This window comes from Rhinopithecus roxellana, chromosome 14 (assembly GCF_007565055.1).
Source record: "Rhinopithecus roxellana isolate Shanxi Qingling chromosome 14, ASM756505v1, whole genome shotgun sequence".
Classification (NCBI taxonomy): domain Eukaryota; kingdom Metazoa; phylum Chordata; class Mammalia; order Primates; family Cercopithecidae; genus Rhinopithecus; species Rhinopithecus roxellana.
In genome coordinates, this window is record NC_044562.1 from 58131630 (window position 1) to 58147285 (window position 15656).

The 15656-nt window shown below is 58.8% G+C and overlaps 1 protein-coding gene across 2 annotated transcripts; it reads right to left on the bottom strand.

The window, feature by feature from the left end:
• Nucleotides 1–2161: 2161 nt before the first annotated feature.
• On the bottom strand, nucleotides 2162–14873 carry CAPN10 (calpain 10). Of its 2 annotated transcripts, XM_010359123.2 has the most exons (12): nucleotides 14524–14872; nucleotides 12108–12239; nucleotides 10541–10737; nucleotides 9406–9623; nucleotides 7214–7355; nucleotides 6553–6719; nucleotides 5990–6270; nucleotides 4776–4978; nucleotides 4338–4599; nucleotides 3188–3387; nucleotides 2876–2921; nucleotides 2162–2623 (listed from the first exon to the last, which is right to left on the bottom strand). In XM_010359123.2, exons 1-12 carry the CDS (start codon nucleotides 14662–14664, stop codon nucleotides 2594–2596), a joined length of 2019 nt encoding a protein of 672 aa, XP_010357425.1. In that variant the 5' UTR covers nucleotides 14665–14872; the 3' UTR covers nucleotides 2162–2593. The 2 variants fall into 2 exon arrangements, with proteins under 2 accessions (XP_010357425.1, XP_010357427.1); XM_010359125.2 differs by lacking the exon at nucleotides 2876–2921 and having other exon boundaries at nucleotides 14524–14873.
• Between the last annotated feature and the right edge of the window lie 783 nt (nucleotides 14874–15656).

The following is a 15656-nucleotide window of genomic DNA, read 5'->3' on the forward strand; positions in this document are numbered from 1 at the left end:
AGAGCTGCTCAGCAGGCGGGTGTGGCCGCCACCATCAGGGCCTGCCTCAGGGACAGTGGCTCCTGAGGGCCTGGGGGGCAGGGATGCTCAACATAAGGGCCTGGCCGGCCCAGGTGGGGTTTGCTCCAGAACTCTTCCCGGGGTCCCCACCACAGTCTATCCTGACATGGACACAACCTCTGCAACTGTCTTCCCTTCGTAGGCACTGTCCCTGAGAAATACCTTGACCCACCTGTCCCACGTCAACCTGCACCATCAGGCACCCTGCACAGGACCTGCCTGCCCACAAACCCATGGATCTAGGGCAGCTCTGACCCAGCTCGAGCCTCTGGCTTGGGCACTGTCCTGCAGGGTATTTCTTTGGTGACTAGCCCCTCACTGTTTGCCCCAAGTTCCTGCACCCCAATAGGCAGCACCACTGGCTTCACCCGAAGTCAGCACATAAGCCAGTGGATAAGGGAGATCTGTGGCAGGCTCTGCACACAGGGAGACGGAGCCCAATCCTGCTGCTCAGAAATCCGTGTCTGAAGATACCGAGAACCCAGCTGCCACAGCCACTGCTGCTGTGGGCCACTGAACCAGCAAGCAGAGGGGCTAAGGGGGCAGGGGCCAGGGCCAGGGCAGGGGCCAGGGCAGCTTCTTGTGGGTGAGTGGGGAGGGTGACTTGGCATGGCCAGGGTATGGAGAGGGGAACAGCGGCACAGGTCCCAGTGGGAACACAGACACCAGGACTCCAGAGATGGTCGTGATTGGGCAGCAAGGCCCAAATCAGGCTCACTGGGTGCTACGGTTTGGAGTCGTGTCCCTGCCCAAATGTCATGTCAAATGATATATAATCCCCAGTGTTGGAGGGGCCTGGTGGGAGATGACTGGATCATGGGGGCAAACATCCCCCTTGCTCTTTTCGTGACAGTGAGTTCTCCTGAGATCTGGTTGTTTAAAAGTGCACAGCACCTCCCCTTCGCTCTCTTCCTCCTCCAGATACCTGCAGACTGCCTGCTTCCCCTTCGCCATGATTCTAAGTTTCCTAAGGCCTCCCCAGCCATGCTTCCTGTACAGTCTTTGGAACTGAGGCAATTAAACCTCTTTTCTTTATAAATTACCAGTCTCAGAGAGTTGTTTACAGCAATGTGAAAAAGGACCAATACACGGGGTCTCCCCAGGCACGAAGGGACTCAGGAAGCGGATGGAATTTAAAAGGGATTAGTAGTGGGGGTGGTGGCTCATTGCTGCAATCTTAGTGCTTTGGGAGGCCAAGGCAGGAAGATTGCTGAGGCCAGCCTAGGCAGCCATATATCAAGACCCCTAAGTATTCAAGAATTCAAAAGCTAACCAGGCTTGGCACCGCACCTGCTTCCCTAGCCACCTGGGAGGCTGAAGGAGGATTCAAGAATTAAAAAACTAACCAGGCTTGGCAGCGTACCTGCTTTCCTAGCCAGCTGGGAGGCTGAAGAGGGAGGATCGCTGAGCCCAGGAGGTCGAGGCTACAGTGAGCTATGATCACGCCACTGCACTCCAGCCTGAGCAACAGAGCAACACCCTGTCTCTAAAACAAAAGGGCTTAGTGAAGCCCTCCCCAGCCATGTCTGGAACTGACCTCTGCACCGTTCAGTGACACTACAGCTCTCATTGCAGCGTTTGGTGTGAGGGATGAGGGAGAGAGGCCTGGAGAAGTCATCCTAGGACACTGCGCAGGTGAACTCCGGCTGAAGGCAGAGGAGCCGTCCAGATCCAAGGCTCCCTGTCCACACGAACCTGGGGTTCCTCCCTCTGCAGCAGCTCCCATTCTAACACCCATTTCCAAGACATCCTTCTTCACCACAGCCTTTAGCAGTGCCTTCGCTGGCCCTCCCCACCCCTCACTCCCCAGTCTATCAGTCCCCCAAGGCCAAGGCTTGACCTGCCCCGGCCAGCCTCAACCTCAGCCCTCAGCCCCCTGGCCTGGGGCATGCCCTGTGCCTGCCCCTCCAAACTTCTCTCCTCCTCCCCACTTACCATCTCATCCTGCCACCTGCCCTGCCTGGGTTGGCTCTGCCCACCTCGCCAGGCCCCCAGCCCCTCCAAAGGCCATCTTCATCCTCATCACCTCGGCAGGCCCCCAGCCCTCCCCACAGCCTGCTCAGCAAGAGGGGCACAGCCTGGAGCTACTTGGAGCAAGACAGATCTGCAAATCCTCAGCGTTCATGTTTATTTATAAAGTTACATCCTAAAAGTGATGCAAACAATAAATAGTTATAAAGAAGATCTGTTGCCCTACCCTGTGGGTGTGAGGCTTCCGTGTGGAGTCAGCAGAGGAGGATCTGGGAGGGATCCTGGAAAGCTCTGGGATCCTGGGGTCTCTGCCGTCTCAGAGGCGCGACAGAAGCCACCAAGCTTCCCGCCCTTCCTCTGCAGCACCTGCTTGCCCCCAGGGCTGAGTCTCTCATAATGGAGGCTTCCCGTGGACCCTTAGGCAGCAGCCCCCTGGCAGGGCTGGGAGGCAGGCCAAGACTCAGGACCAGCCCTCACAGTGCAAGGCTGGCCGGCCCAGTTGCTGGGAACCTGTCAGGCCCTTGGGTTCCAGTCACCTGAGCTGGCACAGGGGGCCACCCTGTTAGGTTTTCATCACTGCCATGACGGAGACCTGCAAGGACAGATGGGGGCCCAGGTAGTGGTGGCACTCGCCCCTTCTCACATCCCACCCCGAGTGCAGCCAGGGAATGGGACGCAGCCTCAGCTCCCCCTTTCCTTCAAAGCACTACCCGGGGCTCTCACAGGAAGAGTCAAGGGCACCTCACGTCCCAGGCAGAAGCCACCTGCCTGAGGTTGCAGGTAGACCCTAGGCCACCAGGCAGCCCCAGGCAGGTGAGCCGAGCTGGCGGGGCTGCATACACACCTCCTGGAGGAACTGGCCCAGCATCTCCTGGCTGTGAATGGATGGCCTGTGGAGAGACACCAGGTCACCGCTCCCAGACCGCACTGGTCACACGAGGGGCTGCGTGCTCCTGGCCCACCTCCCACTAGACTCTCCTCCCAGGCTCAGACCAGCAAGGAAGGGTCCCCAGGCAGGCAGGATAGCCCTGGTCCGCCAGGATAGGTGGAAGCTTGAGGGTGAGGGGTGGGCAGGAGAGACATGGGGGAACGGGCGAGCACTAAGACTCCAGGACCTCAGCCTCCAGCTGGCCACCCCCAAGTCCCAGAGCCCCACCTGTCAATCCTGGTTGCGATGGTCACAGTGAAGGCCCCCTCTGTGTCTGGCAGGTAGGTGGAGGGCACGACCCTGTAGGTGCCTGGAGGCAGGAGGCAGAGCCGGCTCACCTCCTGGGCATAGCGATGTGGCACGCAGCTCAGCAGCGGCTCCTGCAGCAGCAGTGGGGGCGCGTCCTGGCTCCTGCCACCCTCTGGGACCTGGGGGAAGCATGGGCTCAGACTGAGGGAGCCAGCCTTGGGGTAGGGGACGCAGCCCAGGGCCATCTGCTTGGATGCCCTCTTGAGTTACACACAGCTCCTTCTCCAAGGAGGGGCTGCCAGGCCTGGACACCGGACTCGCCTCCTCACCAAGGCCTGGCCACCCTTGCCAGAAGGTGCCGGCAGTGGGTCCCCGGCCTGGAGGCCCATTGCATCATCAGGGGCTTTAACACCTGTGGCTGCCCAGTCCGCCCCAAGGGCTCCCACTGGCCCTGGCATGTGTTTTCCTCAGAGCTCTAGGGGACCTGAGCTGGCAGCCCAGGGCAAACAGCAAGGCTCCGACGGTCCCCAGGCAGCACACTGTGAACCGAGGGTCACAGTGCCTTCCTCATCAGGGCCTCTGCATTCCAGGGGACACATGTCTGCAGAGAATCAACCTCGGGACACAATTGTTCTGAGTCAGGGTAAGTAGACAAGGGGCCACAGGCTGAGCCCAGTGACTGTGGACTTCCTCACGCCCGAGAGGCTGCTATGGCCAGCTAGCCCGGGCCTACCCTCCTCTCACTCCTGAGTCCATCAGCCTCCTGCGTCCCTAAGCCACGGCTCGACCCACCCCCGCCAGTCTCAACCTCGGCCTCCTGTCCCCTCCAAACTTCTCCCCTCCTCCCCACTCACCACCCCCTTCGGAAACCTGCCCTGCCTGGGTCAGCCCTGCCCACCTCCCAGGCCCCCGGCCCTTCCAGAGGCCATCTTCAGCCTCGCCTCTGTGAGGATGGAGACGAGAGAGGGCCCGTGCGGGTTCCAGGCAGCGCCTCGAAGGGCAGGGGGAGCCGGGCCTGTGTGCCCAAGTGACTGAGCCCAGAGCCCTCTGTTGAGACAGTGGAGGCCAAGATGCAAATTCTCTGAGGGCCCCTTCTACTCTCCCTCCCTCCCTGGGGCGAGGAGCTTGCCTGGAAGATATGGAAGCCGATGGGGTGGAACTCGGTGTCACTGGGCCGGCAGTGCTGATGCAGAGTGATGCGGACGCAGCGGGGGCCAGGGCCCTCGGGGACCGAGAAGGGGAAGCAGGGGTTGGTGGGGTATGAGGCAAAGTTCCTGCTGCCCCCCGCCGTCTGGCCGGCTCTCCAAGAGCCCCGTAGCTGCACGGTCCCCCACTCCCCCGCAGGCAGGGCTGCTCCGGGGGTGGTGTTCTTGGCCACTGCCCTGATGGCGCTGCCAAGAAGACAAACATGGGAGGGCGCTGGCAGCAGGTTCCCGGCGGCCTCAGTCCCCACATGGATACCTGCCAACCACAGAGGGAAAGTGCCCAAATCCCGCCTCGGAAGGGCCTGTGGTCCTCCAGAGGCTGTGGCCTCGGAGAGCCAGCAGCACTGCACAGTTCCTCTCACCTAAGGGAGACTCGCCCGGTAGAGAAGACTCGGAGCAGGAACTCCCCTGGTGCGTCCTTCAGGAAGGTGCTGGGGACAGCCAGGTAGTAGCCCGGTGAGAGCTCGCAACGCAGGTGGACCTCCCGGTCGTATGCGTGGCACGCAGTGCCAGCCACGGGGGGTGTGGAAAGGACCCTGGGCAGATTGACCCGCCGCTTCTCCACCTGTGAGCACAGGCAGGAGGCTCAGTGCAGAGGAGAGGCCGGCGTCAGGTGCCCTGGCCTTGGCCTCCCTGCTCCAAGCACAACGGCCTCTGGAGTTAACAGACGAAAGCGCCAAGGCCTGTCAGCACCCTCCACCCTCTCTCAGGGGCCAGCTAGAGATGCCCACCAATCCCGGGCTTCACTTGGCCCTGGGGCCAGTATCTGTCCCAGATATAAGCCTGCAAGTCCTCCCTGTAGCTGAGGGAGGCACCGTGGCCCAGGCAACCTGGGGGCTGCTGGACAGTGGGCCTTCCAGCAACTTCTTTTGCAAGAGGAAAGGAACATCATGTGGGCCACATCCATGAAGGAACAGGGAATAGTGCAGTGCCAAGTGTCACACCCTGTCAAGACACACAAGATGACAATCCAGCCCCTAAGCAAACAGCTGGCATATTCTCGACCCACACTCAGGCCCTTTGCTTCCAGGCGCCCCCATCTGTTCTTCCAGGAAACAGCACATTTTATGAACCAGTGGTGGAGCCTGGGACTGCCCCGGCCTCAGAGCAATCCCATGAGATCCATGTCAGGACCCCGTCTTGCAAGGGAGAGACAGGGAGGCAGGGAGAGGATGTGTGCCAGGTCACAGCAAGCTGCAGAGCTGAGACTGGCCCTGACAGGTCCTCAGCCATTGGCTCTACCTCCTTGCCGCAGAAAGGCATGGCGCGGCCAGGAGTCCCTAGGCCCAAGCCCCTCCTGCAGGTCCTGCCCTGGCTGCACACTCTGCTGCCTTCCTTTGGCCAATGAGGCGCACGGCAAGGCAGAAAGACGCCCAGACCTGCAGTCTCAGGTCAGAGCCAGGTCTGGGAGCACCAGGAGAAGTCAACGCCGTGCGACAACACAAGGATGAGGGAGACTGTTGGGGCCGGTGGCAGAGTCACACGTGTCCCGGCAGAGCCAGTCCTAGGACTAAGACCTCCATTGGCCTCCACACCACCTGCCCAACTGAGCGTGAGCCAGGCGGGGCTGAGTTACCTTCCAGAGGTGCAGGCCCACAGCCTGGTAGTGCTTGCCTGGGATGCTTGCTGGGCTCCACGAAGTATGACTGTCACCCACCAGTGCCCGGGCCCGGCCTGCCCAGTCCGCAGCACGCAGCCTCGATCTCTGCAGGACGGCAATGTACACCTCACTTGGTTCTGAGACCCGCAGCCAGAATTTGGGGTTGCTGGGAAAGCCGCTGTTGTTCCGGCAGCCTCCTGCTGACTGCCCCTTGACCCAGGCCCCAGGCAGTGCCCGAGTGTGGCAGAGCAGCTTCTCTAGTGAGAAAACACCAGGCATCAGCTGTGGCACATGGCTCCTCACTGGCCTCCCGCTGCGGTGGCCTCATGAACCCTGGCAGTGTCTAAGCAGCAGCTACGGCCACAGACAGAGCCAGCCCCTCCCACAAGCCCACTCTCCTCCTGGCTCCTGAGACAGAATCATCTCTCTACACTTGAAAGCAGCAAACCAGGAATGGGCAGGGGGAACCCAGGCACCTGTCCAGCCTCCTCACTTGGGCAGGCAGAGCACATGCCCAGCACAGCCCGTCGGGGTACTACCTGTGTAGAGGCTCTGCAGGTGGCCGGCCTCCGTGATTGGGTAGCCAATGGTGATCTCGTCAAACTCCCTGAGGAACTCTTCCTCCTCCACCCAGAACTCCCCTTCCTGGAGCTGGGACAGGAGCTCAGACGTTACCGCTGCATCTACCTGGCTCCACCCTTCACCCCTGGAAGAAACCTCATCTCAGCAGAAGCCCCTCCCGAGAACTGGTAGCATCAGCTGGCCGGCAGGCTGGGGGGAAACCTGGAGGGGACCCAGAGAGTCCTGAGCTCCTGCCAGCGCCCCCGCGCCCCCGCTCTGTGGCCCCTCCCACACCTGAAGCAGCTCTGCAGCACGCGGCCGTCCGGGCAGCGGCCACCCACAGGAGCCGCTTTTCCCAGAGAAGCTTCACGTCTCTGGACGTGTCTTCCCAGGACTGCTGCCTGAGCCCGTGATGATGTCTGCCCTATTGAAACCCCAGGTCCAAGGGTCACCTTGGTCCCAGGCCTCAAAAGGATTGTCTGGAGCCAAGACAAGCATAGTGTCACAAGAGCAGGGGCTCAGGGGCCTTGCTGGAGACAGCCAAGTACGGTCCTGACAGCTGAAGGTGACCAGGACACAGGCCAGATTGGTACTGGGCCCCCCTCCTGACAGCAGCAGGGTCCAGGCCCCGGCACTCACCCCTCTCTCCAGAGCCCCTGCCAGCACCGCCGGCCCCAGGGGTTCTGGATCCGCAGCAGCAGGATGCTCTGGCCCGCCTGATCCTGCAGCTCCCGCAGGTCCGAGACAATGAAGGCATGGAACTCCCCCAGCTCCCGAGCACCTGCGTGAGGAATGGCTCGGGCACGGGCACGAAGGGCACCATGGAGTCCCAAACTGACAAGGACACGCAGGCCTCTGTCTCCTCTGGAGATGCTCCAGCCCACCCGACTACGGCGACATGGGAGACCCCCAGATCCCCATGGACCACGGGAGCTCCTTTCTTAGCAGCTGTGGCCCGTCAGCCCAGGAGCATCCCCAGGAGCAAGCACACGGGGCCTGACTTGGCTGCCATCCGGGTCCGGTGCTGGGTAAGTCATCCCCTTCTCTAGGCCTCAGTCATCGCCCGTACCCGTCAGTGCACGATGCCTGGCACAGCACCAGTTCTCAAACACACCGCACAGATGCATCTGCAACTGCCAAGAACCTAGAGTGTTTCTCTTGGCAAAGCCTGCCGGAGGTGGGACATTCACATAGTGCCTTGGCTAGAAGCCCAGTGGAGGCAGGGAGGCCCAGGGGGGCAACAGCTCCACCTGGCCAGAGACCTTGAGACAGATGGGCATAAAAAAGAAAGAGCCAAACAGAGAGGGGCACTGCATCTGTGGCAGGGCAACGGTCTAGAGAGGAGGGTCTCCTGGAAGGACTTCAGTCTCACCCACGCTGCAGCCCCTTGACACCTCAGCAGGCTCCAATGCACCTCCAGTCAGTGCCAGCTGCCATATCTCTCTGCCTGGGGGCTTTCTCTAAAGCCTGAAGTGCTAGGACTTAGCCCTATCCCACCCTAGAGCAGCCCAAAACCAACAGCTCCCCGAGCTGATGCCCATGAGACCAGCGCCCTCACTCCCAGGTGGGAGGCTCTGAGGCCAGCGTCCTTCCTGGCACCCCCGCAGGGCTGGTGGGGAGTGCACGCCCTCCAGGTTCTCTGAACCTCTCAACGTGCTCCTGAACCCCATCTCAGGGTCTGCTTATGGGGGACCAGACCAAGGCCTATGACAATCTGTTTCAGTTTATTGTGATATTCATATTATTTAACCAATATTTTAAAAATAATCCTAAGTATGAAAAAAATTATAAAGATGTTCATTGATGCTATTTAGAATTATATAAAACCACAAAGATCTTTTTTTTTTTTTTTGAGACGGAGTCTTGCTCTGTCACCCAGGCTGGAGTGCAGTGGCCGGATCTCAGCTCACTGCAAGCTCCGCCTCCCGGGTTCCCGCCATTCTCCTGCCTCAGCCTCCCGAGTAGCTGGGACTACAGGCGCCGCCACCTCGCCTGGCTAGTTTTTTGTATTTTTCAGTAGAGACAGGGTTTCACCGTGTTAGCCAGGATGGTCTCAATCTCCTGACCTCGTGATCCGCCCGTCTTGTCCCCCCAGTGCTGAGATTACAGGCTTGAGCCACCACGCCCGGCCCAGAAAGATCTTAATATCCAACATCAGGGGAATGATTAAGAGACTGTGGCAAACCCGCTCACGAGGCGAACATCTGACGGCGTGTGCAGCAGTGTGAGAAGTGGTGTGGAATGGAACGTGCAAACCACACGTGCTCACGGAAAACTGGAGCGCACTCAAAAGTCACAAGCGGTTCTATCTGAGTGATTTTTTTTCTTCATTTTTTGCAGAGATGAGATCTTGCTATGTTGCCCAGGCGGGTCTCTTGAACTCCTGGGTTCCAGCGATACTCCCACCTCAGCCTCCCAAAGTTTTGAGATTACAGATGTGAGCAACCACACCTGGCCCCCTTCTTTTTTTGGAAACAAATTGTTTTTAATGAACATATCTATCACTAAAATAAAAAACAGGTTTTGATTTTGCCAGGTTGCCAGCTGGGCCAAGGATGGCACAGACGATGGGCTTTGACTCGGTGCCACCTCTTCCCGCCTTGCACTAGCGGAAAGTACTGGTCAGGGGAGAGAAGGGCCACGTCCCTCTGGAAGAGGACAGTAGGAGAAGGTCACAAAGCGAGGACACCACCCTTCTGAACAAGCTTACTTCTTCCCACTTAGTCCTGACAGGGCTGTGTAGCCAGTCACATAAAAAGCTACAGTGTGCCTGAGGCCTGGCAGTGAGGAGCACGCCGGCTGCAGCCCTCCCGTCCGGCCACGTGCCTCACCTGCTCTGGGGCTGAGCACGGAGCAGCTGATGAGACTCTGGTCCTTCAGGCGGAGCAGCTGCCGACAAGTCCTGTGCTCCCAGCGGCCCGGCCTGTCCTGCTGGCCTCCGCTTCCCGCTACGCCCTTCAGGCTCCATCTTTCTGCCAGGCCACCAGTCAGATCCACCAGGGCATCCGCCACCTGCCCTGCCCACAGGTGCTCGTAGGACCCATGGACCCTAAGGGACACAATCACCACGGGAGTGAGCCCCTGGCATTGAGCGTGCCCTCCTCTCCGATTCCCACGGTCTGTAGCACCCCAAGTTGTCCAACTGCTGCCTCAATCCCACCTCTTTATGCCCCTCTGCCTTCGTCCTCATCCTTATCAAGTCAAGGCTTAGCCTGACCTTCAAACGTCTTACTTTGCAGCAAGCGTGAGCGCCCTGCAGTCCTCTGCCCACATACAGAAACTCTTTGGCCTCCGGTGTGGGCACGGGGCAGGGCAGGAGGGGTGGAAGCTATGGATGCCCACATCCCTCGGCTCTCAAGCTCCAACCCTGCTTTTCCTAAACCAGCCCTTGGGATGGAAGGGCTCACTGGGCACTGATGTCACTGGCCAGCCTTCCCATGTTCGCCAGCTTCCCTGCCTGCCTGTTGGTCCAGTTGCCTTTGGCAAGATGATAAATGCATTCTAAGAGGGAAGGCTATTCAGTTATGACTCATGGTGAGGGTCCTGGTCCCCTGAGCCAGCACCATGATACACAAGTGTTGGTATGCCGGGGTAGCCTCATTCCTTCCCAACGACTACACAGTGAGGCTGCCTGTCCCAACCATTCCACAACAAATATAAGGAAGCATCTTTCTTGCTGGGGCCGAAAAAACAAGGAGGGCAGTGCACATGCTCTCTGTGGAGGACGACTCCACGCTGGGCTTTGGAACAAGGGAAGGGAAAGATGGGAGTGGGCAAACCACAGGCCCAAAAGAATAATCTCTGCACCTGGCCAGGCAGCCTGACCCACAGAACGAGCTGCCAGACCCTCAGAACGGAAGGGGGCTCTGCAGCCCAGAGTGAGCAGAGACCCTCCCAGGGCAGCCCATGGTAGTGGCAGCTCCCCAACTTGCCCCAGGCCAGGCCCTCAGCTCCCAGCACACGCACTTGGCGTAGACCTTTTCCAGTAAGGGGAGCCAGAACACATCCTCCCTCTGGCAGCGGGAGAAACAGAGTCTCCCTGCAAGGCACGGCAGGCGGTCATCTGTGGTCACCTCCACCCAGCGTCCAAACTGCCAAATGCGACAGGTGAAGGAGCCCTGGTACTCCTGGTCGGCCCAGCTTGGCTGTCCTGGAGGAATGACCTGCCATGCACAGGGAGAAGCAAAAGACGAGCGTGACGTAAGCACCACCCGGCGCTGCTCCAGTGTCCTGGCTGTGGTGTGGCCACAGCTGAGCGCTCCACAGGCACCACGGTCTGCAGAGAACTCTACGGCACACCTGGATGTCGGCGCTTTCACAGGGCTCAGTCACCACACATGAAATTAACAGACCTCTCATTGCAAAACTTGAGGACTACAATGAGGGAGGCACATATCCCAGGCCACGCTCTGCTGCCCTCACTAAAAGCATCTGACCTGAAGCCAAAACAAATATGACTTTCAAGGGTATGAGTGACCCAGTTCTTGACTGAGCTGATTGCAAGCAACATATCACCACAGGAACGGCAGCCCTTCCTGCTCCTGGGAGCCTGGCGCCCCAACACTGGGCCAGCTGGATGCTCCCACTGTGTCCACTGCAGGGCTCCTTCAGGAGTAAGCATTCTGACCCCCAGCATCAGGGGGAGTGCAGGCTGGGCACTAGGTGCCTGGTGTGGTCCTAGCTCTGCCACTTAATGGCCAGAAACACGATGGCAGTGGTTTTAGCACTCTCATTTAAAAACAAAAAAGGCAGGAGGCTGAGGCAGGAGAATGGCGTAAACCTGGGAGGCGGAGCTTGCAATGAGCTGAGATCCGGCCACTGCACTCCAGCCTGGGTGACAGAGCGAGACTCCATCTCAAACAAAAAAAAAAAAAAAAAAAAAAAAAGGCCAAAGCTGGCAAGGCTGTGAGACTGAAAGCCAGTGACTGTGACATGCTTACCATGGGGCCTGGGACATGAGGGAAACTCTGAATGAGGTCACACTGTCAATGCCGCTGCATTAATCAGCAACGCTTAGCAACGAGCCAAGCATAAAACTACAAACACTTCCAGGTAAGAAAAACCTGAGAAGGCCTTCTCTGCCCAGAGTATCTGTCTACCCACAGAAACAGGTTTAATAACCTTTTGCAAACTTATATTCAAAACCTGTACGAAAACCAGTCAGTTAGCTGCGGAGAGATCTGGGGCAGAGGCCCCCAGCCAGCCCTGTCCTCCTGTGAGCTGGCACATTTGTCTCTTTATTCTAAATGTGGTGATCTGGCTCCATGGAGAGCCCAGGGCTCACGAGAGCACAGAGCAGGGTGAACCTTCCTAACGGAGCCCTCTGGCGAGGCCAAGGCACCCCCTCCTGCAGCAGAGGGACAGAGTGCAGTCCTCAGTCTCTGCCTTGGAATGTCCCTGCTTTCCCCCAACACAGCGAGAGATCCGGCTGCGGCGGCTCAGCTTTCGCAAGGGCTCCTGGTACTCAGCAGGCAGGAGAAATGCAAAGAGAAACGGGCTCCAGGACAAACGCAGGGAAGAAGGGGCCCCACACCTGGTCCAGGAGGTGTCTGCTCTTCTGCAGGGCGGCGCAGGCACACAGGAACCAGCAATCCCCCAGCAGCCCCTGCTTCACCTGCCCTTCCTGCGGGTCATCTGGAAACAACCGGGGCATGGTGCAAATCTCCTGAAATACAGAAAGTTGTCCAGAGTTAGCTCATGCCTGCTGGAGAATCCTTCAAACTAAGAACCCAAGGCTCTAGGTGACAGCGGTTGGGGTGGAGCTTTTCTGATCATCAGTGTTACCCAAAAGCGGACAGGAAGGTGGTTTCCTGCAGCGGGTGTCCTTCAGCTCCTGGCTTCAAATCCCCCTGTCCAGCTTAATTCTGGGGTGCCTGTCTGTCTTCCCTCCTGACTGGAAAAATCCCAAACTTTACCAAGCTCCTTCTCAAAACAGCTAAATGTTGGTTTAGAAAAGTTTCACTTTTCACTCAGGCTGGTAAATCTCAAATGCATCCTCCATCCTGCTGGAAATCTTACTGTTTCTCTAGCAGGCTCAATTTACCACATCCCCTAACTATCATATACCTTCCCCTTTCTCCTCAGCTACTCAAAACATCCACACTGCCCTTGCCCACCCCTCTGAGCTTCGATCTTGCCTCCTGCTTCTGAACCTGACCCTCTCTCCTGCCCTCAGAGCCTGGGCTCCTCTCACAACTCCTTCCCTTCCAGCTCCCCGGGCAGAATCCCACCTCCAGGTTGTTTAAGACATTATCCCTCAGCACCATATTCTCCTTCAGGCTTCTCTTCATTACAACCTTCTTGAAAGAGCTTCCATGCCCACTGCTCGCTTCCCATTCACTCTCCACGCAGGCTCCTCTAGCTTCTGAGACAATCATGGCCCCTAAACTGCCTTGAGCAATGTCGCTGTCACCTCTATGTTATCAAACCCATTGGGCTTCTCTTGGTCCCAACTCTCTTTCCCAACTACTCAGCAGTATTCAGATCAGCAGAATAGCCATCTGCTACCCCTGAGGCAGTCCCCACTCAGCTTCCGTGAGGCTGCATGCCCCCGGCTACCCTCTACCTCACTGCCTGCTGCTTCTCAAGTCTGTCTGTCAGGGCACCTGCCTGACCCCAAGAAATGTTAGGGGTCCTCAAGGCTCAGTCCCAAGGCCTCCTTCTTTACTGATACTCCCCCGAGACACTCTCCCAGGCTATGGACCATAAACCATCTAATATGGTCCACCTCCCAGATGAATGTCTCTAGCGCAGATCTCCCTGCTCTGTATCCACCTGCCTCCAGGACAGCTCCACCTGAATACGTGAGAGCAAAATCCGACTCTAGGTCCCCCCCCAGGCTCTGTCCCAGGACCACCATCTACCCACTTGCTCAGGTCAGAAACCTAGAAGACATGCTGATTCCTCCACTATCCTCACCCCTCTATTTCAATCAGTCACTATGGCCTTTCAATTCCCACTGCAAAGTATGTCTCAAACCAATATACTCCAAATCCACATCCTAACGGTTGTCAGGCTAATCTGAGCCCCTTCATCTTTCTCCAGGACCACTGCTATGGCCCCTTGCATTCTTGCCCTGACAATCCACTTCCCACCCAGCAGCAAGAGTGAGTTTGTAAAAACACACATCCAAAAGAATCACTCCTCTACCAAAACCCTCTAGTGGCCTCCAACTGCACCTAAAATCAATCTTTTAACAAAATAAAACCCAAATTACAATGACAAGGCTCTACATGCCCTGACCCTTGCCTCCTCTCAGGCCCTTCAGTGTTGTCCAAGGAAACCAGGGGGCCTGTCAAAACCCTCTCAGTCACCAGATCCCAGAAGTTCCAGCTCTGTTCGAAGACTGGTGGCCATCAGTTGTCTCCGCTAAGACTGCATCCACTTAGAGCAAGGTTGCTCCCTGGGCAGTCTTATTCAGCAGATAAACCACTTCTAAAAATATGAACACAGCACTCGGCCAGGACATCCCTTGGAAGTGCAATTTTTAAGTGTTCACAACTGGAAAGGCAGGTGCACAAAATCCAAACTGAAATTCTATCACGCTTTGCTTTGTGGGCTCCGCCCAGCCACTTCAGAGGGGCATGAGCGGCCCTCTCTGCCGCGAGGAGCAGACACAAACGCTCTTCAAGGCGGAAGCAAACAGGTGGGCTGGGTTTGGGGCTCTGTTAAAACGCCTCTCGCTGAGCTCTGAGCCTCCTTCTGGACTGGAGCTCTCGCAGGTGATGGCCACGACCTAGTCTAGTGTCCTTGGGGTAGCGCGGCGTCCTGCTCGTTCTGGGCGGAGAAAGGAAGGAGGTAAGAAAGAGGGGGCCGGGCGTCCACTTCTGAGAACAACAGCGGATCCTGCGTTCGGAGCTACCCTGGCCGTCCACCCCGCCCCGCACCCTGAGAGGAGCAGAGTTCTCAGAAACCAGAAACGGCGCCCACTGCACCCCGCAAGGTCTCACCTGGGGCCGCCTCCACGTGATGTCCTCGCGGAAGTGGGCCAGCGGCGTAGACAAGTCGCAGAAGAGCGAGGAGTCCGCGGCGGGGAAGGCGGCGTCCCGGAACAGCTCCCTCGCCGGCGTCGTGTCCCGGCCCGCCCGCATCCTCGGCTCCGCGGGCTCCCATCTGCAGCCGGTAGCCTCGGGGTCGCAGCCCCGGAGAGAAGGCGAGTCCGCCGCCGCCGCCTCCGGCCCGTCCCGGCCGTTCCCCGCTCCGCTCAGCCCTCCAAACCCGAGGGCCCCGCAGGTGCTGGACCAGGCCAGGACGCCGGCCCGCTAGTCTCCCATTGGTAACCAGGCGGCAGCCAACCGGGCGCGGGGCCTCGGGTCACGTGACAGGCCGGCCCAATGGCACTCGGGCGACGGAAAGCGCCACGGACACCGGAGGCCCAGGAGGCGGGGTTCCCGAGCTCCGCTCTTACGAGGCTGGGCAGCTGCCCGCGCTGTAGTTTTTTCTTCCGGGAGCGGCGGAGCCCAGGGCTGTCACGGCCTCCGCTCATACCCGGAGGGCCGGAAGGCGTTTAGCCCTCCAGCAGGTGTGGCTCGGACCGGGGTGTCAGGACCGCCTGAACACGCGGGCTCTGGGAGCTTCGGGGACCAGGGAGGAACCTCGGCCGAGTTGCGTCGCGGACTACAGCTCCCAGCATGCAGCGCCGTTCCCAGCATGCACCTCCCTTCCGAAACGCGTCTGTGTTTACCGCGCTCTGCTGCGGAGGCGGTGACCGCGGGTCGTTGGGAGGAACCGAGATTTGAGCAAGGGAAGGCGAGTAGCGAGCTGTGCCACGCCGGTCGAGTGCCTGCCGCCGTCGTCGTCAGGCAGGGGAGAAGGGGGCCTCAACATCACTAGTGACAGCTGTTTGCTACCTAATAGGGCTTTTCGTCCCACCAGGCCCCAGGGCTCTGGTTAGGGGCCCAGCAGGCTCAACTTCTTGCTGTGGTTCTGGAAAAGGGAGTGACCACCTAGCCCAACACCTCTCTCTGTGATGTGTTGGGGAGTTTTGGGAAATGAGACGGCTTTGAGGGAGGAGCTTGAGGGAGTGGCGTCGCAATGGTTAGCCCTTCCCGGGCCTGGGCTTTGTTTCTAGGCGTTTTAGGTC

Bases quoted from the DNA above. Each gene is read 5' to 3' on its own strand.
- CAPN10 (XM_010359123.2), bottom strand. From the start codon at position 14,664: ATGCGGGCGGGCCGGGACACGACGCCGGCGAGGGAGCTGTTCCGGGAC. The intron at 6,271-6,552 runs GTAGTACCCCGA...TTTTCTCACTAG, and splicing joins CCTGCAGAGCCTCTACACAG to AGAAGCTGCTCTGCCACACT. The intron at 4,979-5,989 runs GTAACTCAGCCC...CTGTGCTCACAG, and splicing joins TGGGCCTGCACCTCTGGAAG to GTGGAGAAGCGGCGGGTCAA.